The sequence below is a fragment of the Apteryx mantelli genome, chromosome 1, assembly GCF_036417845.1.
Source record: "Apteryx mantelli isolate bAptMan1 chromosome 1, bAptMan1.hap1, whole genome shotgun sequence".
NCBI classification, from domain to species: domain Eukaryota; kingdom Metazoa; phylum Chordata; class Aves; order Apterygiformes; family Apterygidae; genus Apteryx; species Apteryx mantelli.
In genome coordinates, this window is record NC_089978.1 from 147136320 (window position 1) to 147152547 (window position 16228).

At 40.4% G+C, this 16228-nt stretch overlaps 1 protein-coding gene across 2 annotated transcripts in view; it reads right to left on the minus strand.

Moving 5' to 3' along the window:
- Positions 1–8358: 8358 nt before the first annotated feature.
- LOC106488655 (sulfotransferase 6B1-like) overlaps positions 8359–16228 on the minus strand; it is a 37948-nt gene continuing 30078 nt past the window's right edge. The window contains exons 4-7 of one of the 2 annotated variants that reach the window (XM_013947578.1): positions 14591–14717; positions 11413–11507; positions 10325–10511; positions 8359–9487 (exon numbers count right to left, since the gene is read on the minus strand). In XM_013947578.1, the coding sequence (XP_013803032.1) occupies positions 9372–9487; positions 10325–10511; positions 11413–11507; positions 14591–14717 (525 nt within the window). In that variant the 3' untranslated portion in view covers positions 8359–9371. Of the gene's footprint in view, positions 10512–11412; positions 11508–14590; positions 14718–16228 lie in introns of both variants that reach the window. The other variant, XM_013947577.2, reaches the window with a different exon arrangement.

A 16228-nucleotide genomic window follows, 5' to 3' on the forward strand; every position in this document is an offset into this window, starting at 1 on the left:
ACTGTCTGTGTTTCAGTTTGTGCCCATTGCCTCTTGTGCTGTCGCTGGGCACCACTGAAAGGAGTCTGGCCCCATCCTCTTGACATCCTCCCTTTAGATATTTGTATACACTGATAAGATCCCCTCTCAGTCTTCTCTTCTCCAGGCTAAACAGGCCCAGCTCATAAGAGAGATGCTCCAGTCCCCTAATCATCTTTGTAGCCCTATGCTGGACTCACTCCAGTAGTGCCACGTCTCTCTTGTACTGGGGAGCCCAGAACTGGACGCAGTACTCCAGATGTGGCCTCACCAGGGCTGAGGAGAGGGGGAGGATCACTTCCCTCGACCTGCTGGCAATGCTCTTCCTAATGCACCCCAGGATACCATTGGCCTTCTTGGCCACAAGGGCACATTGCTGCCTCATGCTTAACTTGGTGTCCACCAGCACTCCCGGGGCCTTCTCCGCAGAGCTGCTTCCCAGCAGGTCAACCCCCAACCTGTACTGATGCATGGGGTTGTTCCTCCCTAGGTGCAGGACCCTGCACTTGTCTTTGTTGAACTTCATGAGATTCCTCTCCGCCCACCTCTCCAGCCTGTCCAGGTCTCTCTGAATGGCAGCACAGCCCTCTGGGGTATCAGTCACTCCTTCCAGTTTTGTGTCAGCAAACTTGCTGAGGGTGCACTCTGTCCCTTCCTTCAGGTCATTGATGAAGAAGTTGAACAATACTGGACCCAGTACTGACCCCTGGGGGACACCACTAGCTGCAGGCCTCCAACAAGACTCTGCGCTGCTGATCACAACCCTCTGAGCTCTGCCATTCAGCTAGTTCTCAATCCACCTCACTGTCCACTTATCTAGCCCACACTTCCTGAGCTTACCTATAACGACTGATCTGCTCTTGGAGACAGCTCTTCAGTTTGTGTGTGGTTATGCCCTGTTAGGTAACTTCTGCACTTGCATGTGTTTCATATTTTCAAATAGCCACTTCACAGTGCTATGTGATTTATGTCTGTGTTTATGAAAGATAAGCTTCATTCTCTTAGTTTTCTGAGCTGTCAAGGCCAGCCCAGTATTTCTGTAGTAGGATAATCTTGTAAATTGAGTGGGGCCTGTTGAGGATTATTTGACAAGACATACTTGGATAGAATTCTGATTTTGGGTAGGCCTCAGGAACTGCTAGTTTTAATTATTGTGTGACTCTTTGCCAGGAGAGTTGAGGAGAGGGGAGAAGGATAGGCAGTGATATATTACTCTTACGTTTGCTAACCTCACCAAAAGGAGCCCTTCACCTACTTCTGGTCCAATTTATTTATTTTGGTCTGATCTTTGTCCTGTTCAATACATGTTTCTCTCAAGTCTGCCCTGTTTTCTGTAGGGTGATCCAACATGTTCTGACCTTAGTTCGTTCAGATCAATATGAATCATATATGACTCCAAGGCCTTTTGAATTCAGAGAGATTTTATAATACTTGGTGATTTCAAGTTCTTAATACTTTTAACACTTGAGCACATGTTAGTTAACTAGCCTTTCCAGTGCCCCTGTGGAAAAGGGGGATTTCTAATTATATTTTCAATCAATATTCTTCTAAAACATCCTTTTCTGTTTCAAAAAAATATTCCAAATGAGTCTAGTTACAATGCAGTACACCAGCAGGACTAATTACCCTAAATGGCAGTGTTATAAGAGCAATAATGATGTATGTCCAGAGGAACAAAACTGCTCTATTTATTATGTATGAACCTGTTGCATAAATTAGCTAGAAAAACTTACCACTGATGCATTTGTCTGAAAGATTCTTTGATTGTGAGTTTTTCTTTCTTGCTCTGGTACACATTTGTTTATCCCTATTTCTGATTCTAGATATGTTTTATGTATGTGGTTCTGGTTTAATAGAGCTTTCTCATTGCTAGAAATTTTGAAATCTATTATTTGGTAGCATATTACTTGGTTTTATAGCTGTCTTGCCCACTTCTGTAGCGTCAAGACCACTTCCACTAGCAAGGTTGCCATTATCTTTTTTGCAGATGGAAGGATATTCAGCCTGTTTATAAACAGCATGTTAAAAGGGATGAACAGTGAGCGATGAGGAGGCAAAGATACCAAATTATTCAAGTTAGTAAAGAACAGGGCTCATGGAACTGAAAAAATAATGAGGTACATAATAGAAAAACTGTGATAATGTCACATATAAAAGCAACTATTTCTACTGAGGGATTATAATCTGTAAAGTTATCTATCAATTAGAAGTATGTAGTAGCAGTAAAAAAAAAAAAAAGCAGATTGAGTTTTAGAAATTGTTAGGAAAAGGATATAGAATAAACAGGAGAACAGTCATTATTCCTCTGTATAAATGAATGGTTTGCACATATGTTGAATACTGTGTGTTTTCGTCCTTACATGTCAAAAAAAAAAGTTAAAATAGGACTCAGAAGGTTCTTGGAAGGATAAAACAGATGATCAAAGGAAGGAACAACTTCTATATGAGGAATAGCTAAGTAGGTAAGAATCCTCCAGTTTGGAAGAAGGATGACTGAAGGGAACTCCCCCTAGTTTATGTTAGATATCTATCAAATTATGAGGGGCAGGGAGCTAGGGAAAGACCACTGAAGAAGCAAACAGTGACCAAAAGCAGATGCCTGAGTAATTATAAATTTGCTTTATTGTGTTTGGTATCTCTTTCCAGTTCTCCTGCAACCTCCAGACATTAGCAGTTCAGGGATTTCCTGAGCTGGACATGAATTACAGAGATATAGTAACCCTCGACACACTTAAAACAGCCTGTGGCAACATGTTCCACAGGTGTGTCACCTGTTATGTGGAGGACTGTTTCCTTTGGTTCTGAACCTCCCATTCTTCCTCTTATTTCTTATATAGGAGAAATCTATGACCTGTTGATTCCCAAGTGCATTTTTATTCTTAATGCACATGAAGTATCAGTAGTTCATTTCTAAAATATTAATGTGTAGCTCAGACACAATAAGGAGCAGAATATGATATTACTACCACCAGCAAGAGTTAATCATCTAATCTTAAAAACTCATTTGAAAATAAGGCAAAAATAAGCACAGAACTGCATAAGAGTATGATGACATCAGCTGAACCAGGTTCCATCAGCCATCGTCATGGTGAATTGCTCAGGAAGTTCCTGAACAGAATGTAGTTAGACATTGGGAGAACATTCAGGGGATCTATTATGTTTTTCTACTGTTTGGGCTAAAGTTTCTGGGCTAAATTGACATACATCTGAGTCAGTATGGTCACTCTTAGGTTAAAGTTATGTGTGGAGATGGTCAAAAGTTACATCCCCAGAGAGACTAAGGCTGTAGCTGTACAGTCACTTTTGGCTGGCTGTAAAGCCTGTTTAAGAACTTGACTACTTCTGTTCTTCCACCTTTTTTCCTCATTATGTCTTGTCCACAGTAACACACAGTCTTAACTTGGAAGGATGACTCACCAGTCAGTCAACCAACCCTTCTGATTAGGGATTCCCAACTGAAGAGTCACAACTGATTGGGTAAAGCCTATGCTAAAAAGCTTGAGAATGGGATGGAGTAATCTGGTGTAGGTGGATATAAAACACCCACATTTGACTGTCATGGTCTGCTTTTGGATTCAATTCTATGAATGCTCCTGTATGTTAAAGGAGCTGCAGCTTTGCTTTCATCAGACTGGAGTAGAAAGGATTTTTTAGTAGTAGTGCTGGTGCCCACAAACAAGCTCTAGTCCTGACTTGTCAGATCAGCATATCAACAGGCTTGTGCCTTTATGCACTCTCACTGTGCATTTACTTTACTCCTTGCTCATGTGTGCATAATACACTGCCAGGTTTTTATCGCCTTGTCATTGAGCACCTTGCAGTTAACAAAAGCAAGGCTCCCCAGGTTTCTTGTTTGGTTGGTTACAGAAAGCACACATGTGATTTATAATGAAAACCAAAAGATTTCAGGGGTTTTCAGGGTAAAATTGCTGGCAGTGCATGGCAATGTAGAGAGCAACAAGCTAACTGGATCTGTGCCTAACTATATCTGTGATACAGTTTACTGATGCCCTTGCCAAGAAGCAGGGGAACTCAGTCTGGTCTGCTTCAGTTAAACTGCTGTCACTGGCATCTGAGATTGGATAGCACATCAGTATGTGAGCTAACTTTATATTGTGCTTCATTCACTTGGCAATGAAGGCCTGCTGTGCCTTTATTTTGATTGTAATGTAGGTAAATCCTTAATTTAGCCAGTAGGCAATGCTATAGACTGATTAATTCCTCATCTCTTTTAAGTAGCTAGGCAACTAACTGCAAGTTGAGCAGCACAGTGATACCTACCTGGCTGTTAGGAATAAGTCCCTTTGTGGATTAGATCTCTTAGACTACCCAAGGTCATAAGTGACAGAGAACAACAAGCCCCAGTTATCCTTTGTTTTAGTGCAGGGCCTTGCAGACAGAAAGGGAAAATTTACTTTTATTACTCCTGAGCATTAATACTGGCTAGCATATTCTTACATGTGAATGTCTACAACATGTCATTTGTCCCAGTATCCTGTCTCTACTCTGGCTGCTAGTAGATTCTTCGTGGTGCACATTAATCCCTTCCCAGGTACTTCCTTGAATACTTGCAGATTTTGGCAGTCAGAAATGAAGAGGATTTCTTAAGCAGGCTATGCATCAGGAGTGTCACTAGATACCCAGAGACAGACCTGTTCCCCTCAAATCTGTGTCTAATTCTTTTCGGAGTCTGTCTCTGCTTTTGACCCCTACAAGCTCCTGTGAAAGTGTATGCCAAACTTTTGTACAGAGCTTTGCAGTTAAAACACTACAGTCAATAGATGTCAATGAAGAACAAATATTCACATTTCTTTGTGAAGCAGTGCTACTTCCTGTTTTATTGACATAAAGCTTGCTGGATGGCTGTAGAGCCCATGCCAGAGTATAAATATTTCTTGTGCCCAGGAATTGCAGTCCGTTCCCAAGACTGCTATTTCTCAAGTTAGCATTGGCCTGTGGGACCAATTTCGAGAGAGGCCAGAAGGAGGCATGGCGATGTAATTTGTGACTTAATGTTTTTCTGTCACTGCATTTGTTGCTTGAGCAGCTTTCAGACTCTCTTGCACTCTCTTTCTGGGCCGCAAGGTGCCGCCGCTCCTCTGCGCTTGGCCTGCGGGAAGAGTCTTCCCAGGGAGGCCAGGAAGGGCAATGTCTGATTGCCCAGAGCCATGTTGTTTCACTGTCTTTCCACCGCTTGCTTGTAGTACAGATTGTCCCTTGTGATATGCATGCCGTGTAAATAGACCCAGGAAAAAGGGAGGGCTCTCTCCTCCCAAAGTTAATAGAAGAGTTACAGTAGAATCCTCTCACAAGGTTGCTGGTCCCTTCAAAGAAAGTAGATTGTGGCCTCCTGTGAGGCTAGAACTGGTGAAAGAGTGATTAAGCACCTATGGTCCTTTTGTAAACGTAGTCTTTCAGCAGTCACGTTCACCCATGCACCAAGCTCTCTCTGGCAGGCTTGATTCCTCCTGTTGCCCTTCCCATCCCCACTGAGTCTCCACAGTAGGAACACCCTTGGCTCTCTGTCTTTGGTCTGTGACTGTCATTTCTCTGTCATTGGCTGTTCATTAAGCAAGTGCTATAGTCATCCACATTTACCAGGTGACAGATAGTAACAAGTAAACCCCTGTTTTGATCCCCTGGGCATCTCTGCTTTACATAGACCCAGTGCACAAACCCATGAATTGATCTCCTGCCCTGAGTCTTCTCTAGCTCCCTATGCCTTCTGACTTCAAAGTTTACCAGAAATGGCTCAGATTCCTTCCCCTTCCCCTTCCACCTTCCTTTTCTCCAGACTGACTTGCTTTTTTTACAGGCAGTTCCTAAAGTATTCCTAGAGATTTTTTCACCAACCGCTGTTTTCCTCCAGGAAACTGCTTCAGGCGTCAAACTCATTGCATCAGAACTAATGTGACTGCAGTCAGGTTGTTAGGATGCTTACCTGAGCACCTTTGCTGCTCTGAGAGCTACTTTAGCAAAGAAGTGTGTGATGTTAGGAAAAAGTCCTTGAAGCAAGGCCTAGAATTCACAAGTTCCCCTTTCAAGTGTTTCAGCCATTCAGATGCTCTTGTTCTCATTCTCATTTGACCCAAAGGCCAGATCAGCATAATAATGTCGACAAGAGTTGCTACAGTCCTCACATCCCAGGTCCTGTGGCATAAATGTCTAATGCTGTTCTCCCTAATTCAACCAATCTTGAGAAGAGCCCTTACTCTGGAAGGTGGAATATCATACTGCGGTAAGAAAGTGATATTGCAACCATTTGTCTAATAAAGATTGCACAGGGCTTTGTTTCTTCCAAACCTAGTATTATCATAGCCTAAGTACATTTTGGACAAGTATTTTTACATTTTGCAGGGCTGAAATTTCTCTCTCTCCAAAAGTTGTAACTGCTTTAGAAAAGATATGAAAAGCAGGGGAAGATAAATTTTTACAATGTCTTACTATGGAAGTTTTGAAAATTTTTGAACATCTCCAAAGCCTGCCAAAATGACCTGCAGAGCGAGATTGCTGATTCTTTGCAAAATTCAGTTTGGCTCCCTCTTGGCTCTGGGGGATGCCACAGCCTAGGAAGTGAAGGGGAAGAAGGCAGCACTGTGGGGAGAGGAAGAGGAAACAGGATGAAGGGTAGCCACTGGGAGATCCAGATTGCCAGTGGCTACCATCATATACCTCCTCTCCTTTAGTAACGGTGGCAGCCGTGCCCAGCCTAGCTTTCTGGACCTCTGACATAGGCAAGTTTTGCTATGCTGGCCCCAGCTGCATTAGGCAACCAGTTAGTCCAGCGGTGCCTGTGCCTAGGATCAGCCTGCTACCCTGTAGTCTTACTAGAAGTAGCTGCTTTCTTTCTCAAAGCTATTACTCACTGCCAACCAGCTGCTGCACTGTACCTCAAGGTTGGCTGTATCTTCTCACTTGAGTAAAGCTATATTTAAAGCACTTGGAGATGTAACATGCCATATAAGTACAAACTGTTACTGAAAGGAACTTTATTCTAAAAGTTCATTTAACGCTGCAATGCTGGAGTTCAGCTAGCTTGCAAAAATACTCATTACCTTATATTCCAGTCCTACCTCTTCAGCCAATTCAGGACTATATACTTAACCCCCCTGCCCCAGTTCAAAAGGGCACGCCCCCACCCCATCCCTGCACACACCAGTTCCTATTATGAGTACATTTATAAATGCTTTCCAAAACAGTACAAATCAGCATGCCTCTGCCACTTTGTTCTGTTAGCCTAAAGTGTAAGTCTTTCTGTTCTGTTCTGTTCTATTGTTTTCCCTTCAATTAATTGTTTGAGGTTGTGTTTGGGTTTACTTGCTTCTCCCTGTCAAGCAGATCTTGAATTCAGCTGTTGGGAAGGGCAAAAAGCTTATTCTTTGTGCCTTTCACTGTGACTCAACAGTCCTGCTACCATCATTATTCCTGTTTTCTTAAAAGGCTTCTTGTTGGGCCTTTCATTTGACTTTTAAATATCATTGCCTAACTTAGGCTAAAAAATCCCTTGCAACTGTTTATTTGCACAAGGACACCTTGCTTTCTTCCATCCTCAAAGGGCTACAAAAAATAAGTGCAAGTAAGATGCTCAAACATTTTCATTAGCTGATCTCTTGCCACCTGTTAGTAACAGGAGAAGGACATCTTAAAGGCATCCAAGGGCAAGCATGGTTCACAGCATTTTAGAGAGAGAGAGATTTTAGTGCCAGAAGAGCAATGCATTGCAAACAAACTTCTAGTTTCCCAATGAGACATTTGCATAAAACAGTGCTCAGGGCAGCATCTCCCTTGAAATGTGTTCAACTGGCAAGGGACTGCTGCTGACCAGGCTTTTCTCTCACCAAACTCTTCAGCATGTAGCTTCCTGTATCATTTGTGCAGATGCAAAATCAGTAGGTATTGATATCTGCTTGCACAAGCAAGGTATGAAATGAAAGGGCTGATGAGAGACTAGAGCATTTATGTTCACTATAAATAAGGCCATGCTACAGCCTTTCAGAAAGCTCATCCAGAGGATGTGCTTACGTTGCAGATGCATACCTTCTTCAGAGCACACAAAGCCAAAGCAGAGATACAGTGTTTGTCTGCATGAGTTTCCTTTCAGTCAGCTTTTGCTGTTTTTACTCTGCCTGCTGATGCCTGTGGCTGGGGGGTAGGGGAGGGGGGCAGTTTGGGGATAAGAGTGATAAAAGCCAGCCTGCAAGGCAAATTGAAGGTAAAGACAGAAAAAACATCACAGAATAAATCAGAAGAAAAGTCTTCACTGGGTTCCTAGAACAGTCCCTAGGATGTGAACACTGACAGCTGAATCTTGGAAAATCTGTCTTATCAGGGCATGGTAAATATGTCCCATTCAGATTAAGCTATCTCTGAGTTCTGGTTTGTTTACCACAGTAAAACTGTTGAATTCTATTGCACAAGAACTGGGAAGTGAAATAGTTCTCCTAAAAACACTGGAAACAGGCATTTTGCAGGAAGAAACTCACAGGAAAAAATATATATATTTCTAGATTCCCAACATATGATCCAGAAATCTACATGGATTATTTCAGTTGCATTTAAGACACAAGCATTATACAGTACTTAACCAGAAATAAGTTATAACAAAGAGCTACTTTTTATAAAAAAAAAGAAAAAAGAAAAGCTGTTTTATAAACAAACCTAACTGCAGATCTTCAAATGTGCAGCTGCAGTTTTCAATTTCAGTATCAATAACAATATCTGATAAGACAAACACTTTTCAAATCACACCAGATCAGGAAGGGACTGAGTCTGGGGGTCAAATCTTTGGTCACTTTCTTATGATGTGTTTTTAGATTATTTAAATACTCAGAATCTCACAGTCTTTGTTTTGTTTTGTTTTGTTTTGTTTAGTTTTCCCCTAGCATCTTAAGTAAAATTCCTAAATCAGATCTAGGAAGTCCATTCTTTTTCCTCTGTCATATGCTCTAGAGCAAAAGAAGAAATACATCAAGGGGTTTCTTGGTTATAGAAGAATGAGTCTGACACCTGATTCAAACCATGTATATCTGTTCTCTGATAACTGAGTTCATTTCTGGGATTGTGTCAAAATATTCCTGCCCTCAAACCTCCAGTTTACAATTCCTCTTCTTCACATTTTTATTTTTTGACTATGTGAAAGGTTGGTTGATAATCTGAGGTAAATTTGTACATAAAAAGGGTAAATAAACAAGTGGGATCGGTCAGTGCTGCTTCCATCTTTGTGGCATCAGTTCCAAAAGCATGTGGTTTTTTTTCCTTTTACAGCCTATTAGCCCCCATCCAAAATTTCCCACCGATTGCCCTATCTATCTATCTGTCTGTTGATGACTGGATACAGTTCTTTACATAAGTCATTATTCGTAGATGATACCTTTCGCCATCTTGCTCAGTTTCATTTTCTCATTAAATATTTCCTCAAACTTCACATTCTGTTTTGGAGTGAAATGGTTCTTCCAGTCACCAACTGTACCTAGGAAAGCAGGAACAGAAAAAGAACAGTGAGGCTAGTAATACCTTGTGCAGAAAATGATTTTAATTGTGCTTTTAAAAGTAATCCATTTTTGCCCATGCCGCAGTTGGCACAAATTATGATTATCTTATTAACCACAGTTTCTTTGGTAGATCATGATCATGAGTAATTGGTCTGGTGGGACGCTGATGGAAGCAGCTGGATCATCACCCATAAAGGCTACTAAGCCCTCAGGCTCAGATTGTTTCCCGTGTTGTGGCTCGAGTTTGGCCAAGGTCTTAATGCTGCCTATTAGGCCATCAGCTGATTGACTCATTCGTTCTTTTGCTATTGTTGTTGTCAGCATATTCTTCTTTCAGGAATATTTCAATAAGATAACAGGTAGTAGAGAAGGTAAATACTAATAACAGTCTGCTTCAGAAGGAATGTGTCTAGCTCTTTTTCATTCTAGTAAACTAAGCGACCTTCGCAGGCTTTACAGGAGGGGACATGTTGATGCTTGTAAAAGACTGAGGTGGTAAACTTTAGATAAAAAAGACAAATAAAGAGTAATGCCCTGTGAACCTTTCCTTTTAGCTCAAAAGCTCACACCAAGCAATATTAGTTAAACTGTTCTTGTGACTCCTCTGTGTTTCTCTAATATAAGCATACATTTGCAATCAGAGAACTTAGAAAGAAAGTGATTTTCAAGATGACTTCAGCTGAAGACTCTTGTCACTGCTTCCTGGGGTTGATCCAAAACCTCGTTGTAGTCAAGGAAGGACTTGAAGGACTTCAGCCCATGGCTTAAGGTAGATTCCAGTTTTTCTGCTGTTAGGCCAATTCCAATCAACTTACCTTTTCGGAAAATCAGCTTCCTGTTGGACGTAAGTGCACAAACAGTATGATTGGGATCACTGTTTTCTTTTTCTGTGTTTGTTTTCATCTCGGAGAATGACGACTTCTTGCAAATGTCTTGGATTTCATGATCACTGATGTTTATATCCAGGAATACACTAATGTCATGTACAATCTTAGGGAGATCCTGCGGTACAAGAAAAATAAAGCTTTTATTGTTCTGAGGAGAGTATCATACTTTTAGTTGATATGAAAACAATTCTTTTTTTATTACATATCAAGTTTAACACACACATTTATTTGCTTTCAAGCAAAGCTAAACATCTCATTAATTTGTCCCATTGGAAGTACTATATCTAAAGATCCCCTCCAACTGACTCAGGATCCAAAATGGGCTGGTTTGTATTCCTCATAGTGGAAATTTTTGCCAAAAATGAACAAAACTATTTTAATCAAAACATTGGAAAATGTTTGCTCAAAAATTCGTTTACTCAAAAATTCATTCTCTGAAGTGAGAAAAACTGAAGTTTGTCCAATATGTGAATTTTTTTAAAGATAGCAAAGTAATTTCCACATAATAACTTCCTTTTGTCAAAACTTTTTTTCTATGGCTCTCCTCCCCTGCCCAAGCTTCTAATTTTCTTCTTTATTGGAAGTACGCGTTCCCCTGAGCATGAGTAGATTTGTTGTCTTGTGTCACATTTTGGAATTTTCAGCTGAAATGTCAGACATGCCAAGGATAATGGCCCTCAACAGATGACCTTATTTGTTTTTTCTACAGGACCATGACCAGGAACTTAAGAACTCTTCCTGTAACTTGGAGAAAATCATTTAGTATGTGTCCCATTTCTGCATATATAAAATGCAACACTCATAGGATTTGATACTCATACAATGTGTGCAGTCAGAATTATTTCAGTAATGTTTGGTTTCACATAGAAAGTTCTATGCAAATATAAAATATGTCCATAGACATGCATCCACATTTGTCTTCTTTGTCCTTTTTCATTATAATTTGGTCTTTGAAATTTTAATGATGCCGATTTACAAGTAATGTTTTCTGAAATAAGAAAAGAGAGCATATTTACCTTCTTCATGTCTTCATAGAACAAAAACAGGACGTTTTTGTCATTTTTATGTTCTTCCCAACTTAGGAAATGATCAAACCAGGATCCACAGACAACTGAAAAAAGGAAAAAAACTGCATAAAAGATCTTCATATAAATTTGATTCATAAATAACTCTGACACACACATTTAGGGGAACAATCCTTTCTTAGTGTGTCCCCTGTACTCCTCTAAAACTGATTCAATTCTTTTTGCTAAGTGACTCAAACTTGCAATCCATAGAGATTATCATTCTTTTAGGAATTTGTTTTTGTATCAGAGATGCAGATATTATTCTGAGATATGATTTTGTAGTTGAACACAGGCTCCAAACCTAAGGGAAGGCCAGTAACTGGGGTCAATATAATGACATAGCAAGACCTGAGCATCTTAGCAAATGTCTACATGTCTATGGTCACAATTAGAAAGGTAATTACTTCATTAGGAGATAAAATGAGTCTTTTAAATGGTGCACTGTATAGTTACTTCTTTTTTGTCCCGACAGAGGAGAATGCTGTAGTATTTTAAAAAGTCAAAGAAAAATTATGTAGGCAAGACGTTATCATCCGAATACATCATTCGGCCAGCAACATAGATCTTATGGTTTTATAGTTGATCCATGGTACTTGATGCTTGTCTGAATGCTCCTTTTGCTGAACTATGGGAGGACTATTGGAGTTAAAAACAACAACAACAACAACAACAACAACAACAACAACAAGTGACCCTTCTGGTTGGAAGGCAAGATTGACTACATAAAATGGGAGTACCTAGGATGGATCAGAAGCCAGATGACAAAAACAAAGAACAAATATTTGGCATTAAAAGCACCATTTTCTGGAGCTGATCTTGTGCTTTTGGTGGGTCATGATGTTTGAAAAACCGAGTCCCTCAGTACTGAGCACGTCCAGCTGGGTTGACTCTTTCTTTGAAAAATGCAAAGTACCTGTGTTTATAACTTAGTCCCTCCTGTTTTAAAGCTTATTTGAAATCCTCCACTAGAGCAAAGAGCAAAGGCACAGAAGGAGCAATCACAGCCAGCATTCTCCAGAACTGTGACCTTGCTTTTTGTGTTGTTACTAGAAAAGTATAACATTGTAATGGGCATCATTCTGGTTGCTAACCTTGAGCTATAATTAAGTAGTTTGCTGAATGCTCCAGTGGAGCCTTCTCCTGCACATAAAGCACTGTTTAACTGCAAGGCACATGTGTTTCATGTGCAATTAAACTCTGCTCTCCTGGTCAACCATAATGGTGAAGTGGCCAGTGACTGTTCCTGCTTCTCCCCAGCCCACATCTATGCATGGTCGCAGGCCCAAAAAAAGGGAAGATCTCCAGAATCCCACTGTTTATACATAGCTTTGGAGTTCCTGCTTTTTTTTCATTTTTCTAACAGGGAGAGAAGCCATCTAGGCTTCAAAGTATCAGAAAGTAAATATCCAAAGAACCCAAGTCTGTCCATTAAAAACAAAGCAAAACAGAGAAAAAATGACAGCCATGACTTCTCGGTCCTGTAAGTTCTCAGACTAGGTCACCATTGTCTCTTTTGCCCCCAAGCCCTTGAGTTCTTACTACAGGAGTTCCCACTATCAGGGTGAACAATCATGTTTCTATTAATCAAAAGTAACCGATCCTTTTGGCTTCAGGAGTACAGAGTACCTTCCTGGAGACTCCAGTGACAGCGTCACAGTTGCCTCTGCATCCTTGCCCTTGTTCTGAACTCATATTAACTATGAAAGAGTACTAGAGGAGCTGAATCAAACAGCAGGACCTTCACATGTTTCTGTTAAGAGCAACAATGACAAAGTCTCTCCCCAGATCATCTCTTAAACAAATTTCTGACGTAACCAACATGGTTGTCTTTAATGCCATGCATATACACACAGAAAATAGCAGAAGGCTACTAGACAGACAAATAGGAGATGCTTTTAAAAAAGTAAATATAATCCTTTTTTTTTTTCACATTTGTATGTTCAAAATTGATACTAAACAGGCCTAGATCCTACAAATCATTGAATCACATGTCCAAGAGCTGCCCTGAACTAGGAACACAGTCTGAACACTGAGCCTGTAGAAGTCGGTAGAAAATAAAAATTGACTTCTTGAGCTTTGATGTAAGCCCGTGGTGACTGCAACAGCACTTTTCTTTCAAATGTTTTCTAGCTCATCTATCCTTGTTGCTGTTATCATCACTGTGGTTGTATAGCAGGAACACATGTCCTCAAAGGTGTAATAAAACACTAAAAGTGGGAGTGGATACCCGGAACATGGTCCTGCCATCAGCTTCCATGCCAACACTGCCACTCATAAAAATCTCACTCTTGTCCTTAGTCTTTGGACCTTGCTACTAAAACAACACATCAGGTAGCCAGTATGCAAATGAACTTTATGAGAGTGTCTAGACTCCCTTTGAAAGGCCACCTATGGCCATCTTCACCATCAGATACACAATTTAAGGAGAGAGCAAGCCTCTAAGTGTAGCTCTCAGTTCAGCTTGGGGACCACCTCTGTAGGGCCCCACATGCCACATAGTATCCTCACTTTGGTGGGGCAGAAAGCCACAAAGACCTCTCCAGGCACATTCAACTGGAGGGTCTACCTTGCCCGCCTGCCTGCCAGGAGGAGGGATGCTCTGGCTGCAGTGATCCTGGCTGCTCTTATGTCTGCTTGACAAGGGTTGTATACATGTATTTCCTCTGCCAAGGATTAAACATGAATTCTTTGTGTGAAGCATTCCACTACTGGAGCTCACAAGACAAGACTGGAAATGTTTTGATACAGGCAAATCTGCATTAGAATCAACAGATTGTGGGGATTTTCAGTGTGTTTGTTTTTGAGGGAAGAAGCAATATCAGTAACTTGTTTGTGAGAACATGGCGTTTTTTTTAACAGATGCGTTAAAGAACAGCAACCCGCAAAGACCAGTAGTACTGAAATAATGCAGCCTCTTGTCAACATGTTTCCTTGGAGGGTTGAAGATAACATCATATTATTTGCTCTTGTTTAATACAACATTAGAATTTAGCCTGAAAGTAATGTAAGGGCACATGAATAAGGAGTTCATTAAGGAGTTTTCACACGTCATTAATATTTCTCAACTCTTTCTGTGAATGATAAGCTAATATAGACTGCAAGGAGAAAATGTAACATTTATTCTTACCATCTCCTTTTAAGAACAAGTCAAAGAAAGCAGTCCAGGTATCTACAGTGGGAAGATTTGGATTATCTCTGTAGTAATGATACATGGAAACTGCAGTGTCTTTTGGGTTTCTGCTGATGTAGATCATCTGTAAATGAAGATGATATAATTATTTAGGATAATATTCTTCCCTTATTTTATATATATGCATAAATGTGGCATTTTCAAGGGCAGTTTACAGTGCCAAACCCTTTTCTTTAGGATTCTTCTATCAGTGACATTGTCATTAAGACAGAAATGTATTTGTCCCTTCTCAGGCAGAAGTTAGTAGTGATTAGTATATGCTTATATATGGACAGATGTATGTTTGCTACAGATGGCTAATGATTATGTTTTATGAAAGAGGCTGTTTTCATTTTAACTCAAGAGCATGTTAGGTATCTCATATACCTGACATACAAAACCTTTCTTAATTAACATTTATGTGATGGCTGTAAAATGTAAATTTGGCTGTTTCATTCAAATTAGCCATGACCCAGTAGTCTAGATCTGAGTAATTCTGAAATTTCAAAGTTCTTGGATTTTGGTTTCTAAAACCTGAGACCCAGAGCTGATTTTTTTAAAGTTCTCCCACATCAGCATGGGAGGAACCAAAAACTGTGATCTGAATCCTCTTCCCTCACTTAGAGGTAAAACCCATCAGTTTTGTGACTGGAAGCCTAGTCCCATGACTTACAAAGCAGGGAATAAGGATACTATATTGTGTTAAAGAAAGATAGCGGAAAAATATGACAATGAGTGAATAAATACAGTGAAAAATCAAATGCCGAATGATTTGCATTTCAGTCAGTACATGGGTTTCAGGTTGCTAGCTGTGGCACTCATCAAACAAACATGATCAAAGGACTATCAATAGGGAGGTGAAAGTGGCTGGATTAATTGTTAGGAGAACCATTTCAAGCCAATTCTCTTGCATAGGGCAGGATGATCTATGCATGTAATATCCGTTGAACCGAGTGATCCCTACAGGAAATGTTAGAGAATGGTCTGTACCAATGATCTAGAGCAGTGAAGAAACATGGTTCTGGTTCCTAAGGCTGCTTACTCACTTTATGTGAAACTGATTAAATAGAATAAAATACCAAAAACTGGCCTGAAAGCAGATCACCCCACTAAGCATCTTAACTGCTGGACTATCATCATGTTCACATTTGTTCTCTCCTATATCTGCCCAATATCTCTTTATAGCTTCAACAGGAAAGGCAGAGTACCTTCGTCCCCAGAAAAGCATATAAATACTAAGATGACTATTTTCTAAGCAAGTGCTCCAGCCACTAGGATATGGGACTGTGAGACTCCCACCGCACTCCATCTCTAATGATATATTTCTGATTAAAAGATGTTGAGATTGTATTTTGTGTACTTGGTATACAAATAACCCAGGGGGAGGAGGAGTGGGGCAGGAGCAAACCCTTGCCCAAGTCTCTGCTCACGCTGCCTTCAACTGCTGTGTGTCTGCAAAACACACGGCAAGCTGTGTCTGCAAACTGTAAATCTATCATGTCTGGATCCATAAAACCTGCACGTGTTCTAGCTCAAGATACTGAATGGTAACTTTTGGTGAAATTCTGATTCTGGTGGAGAATAACTCAGGTAGTT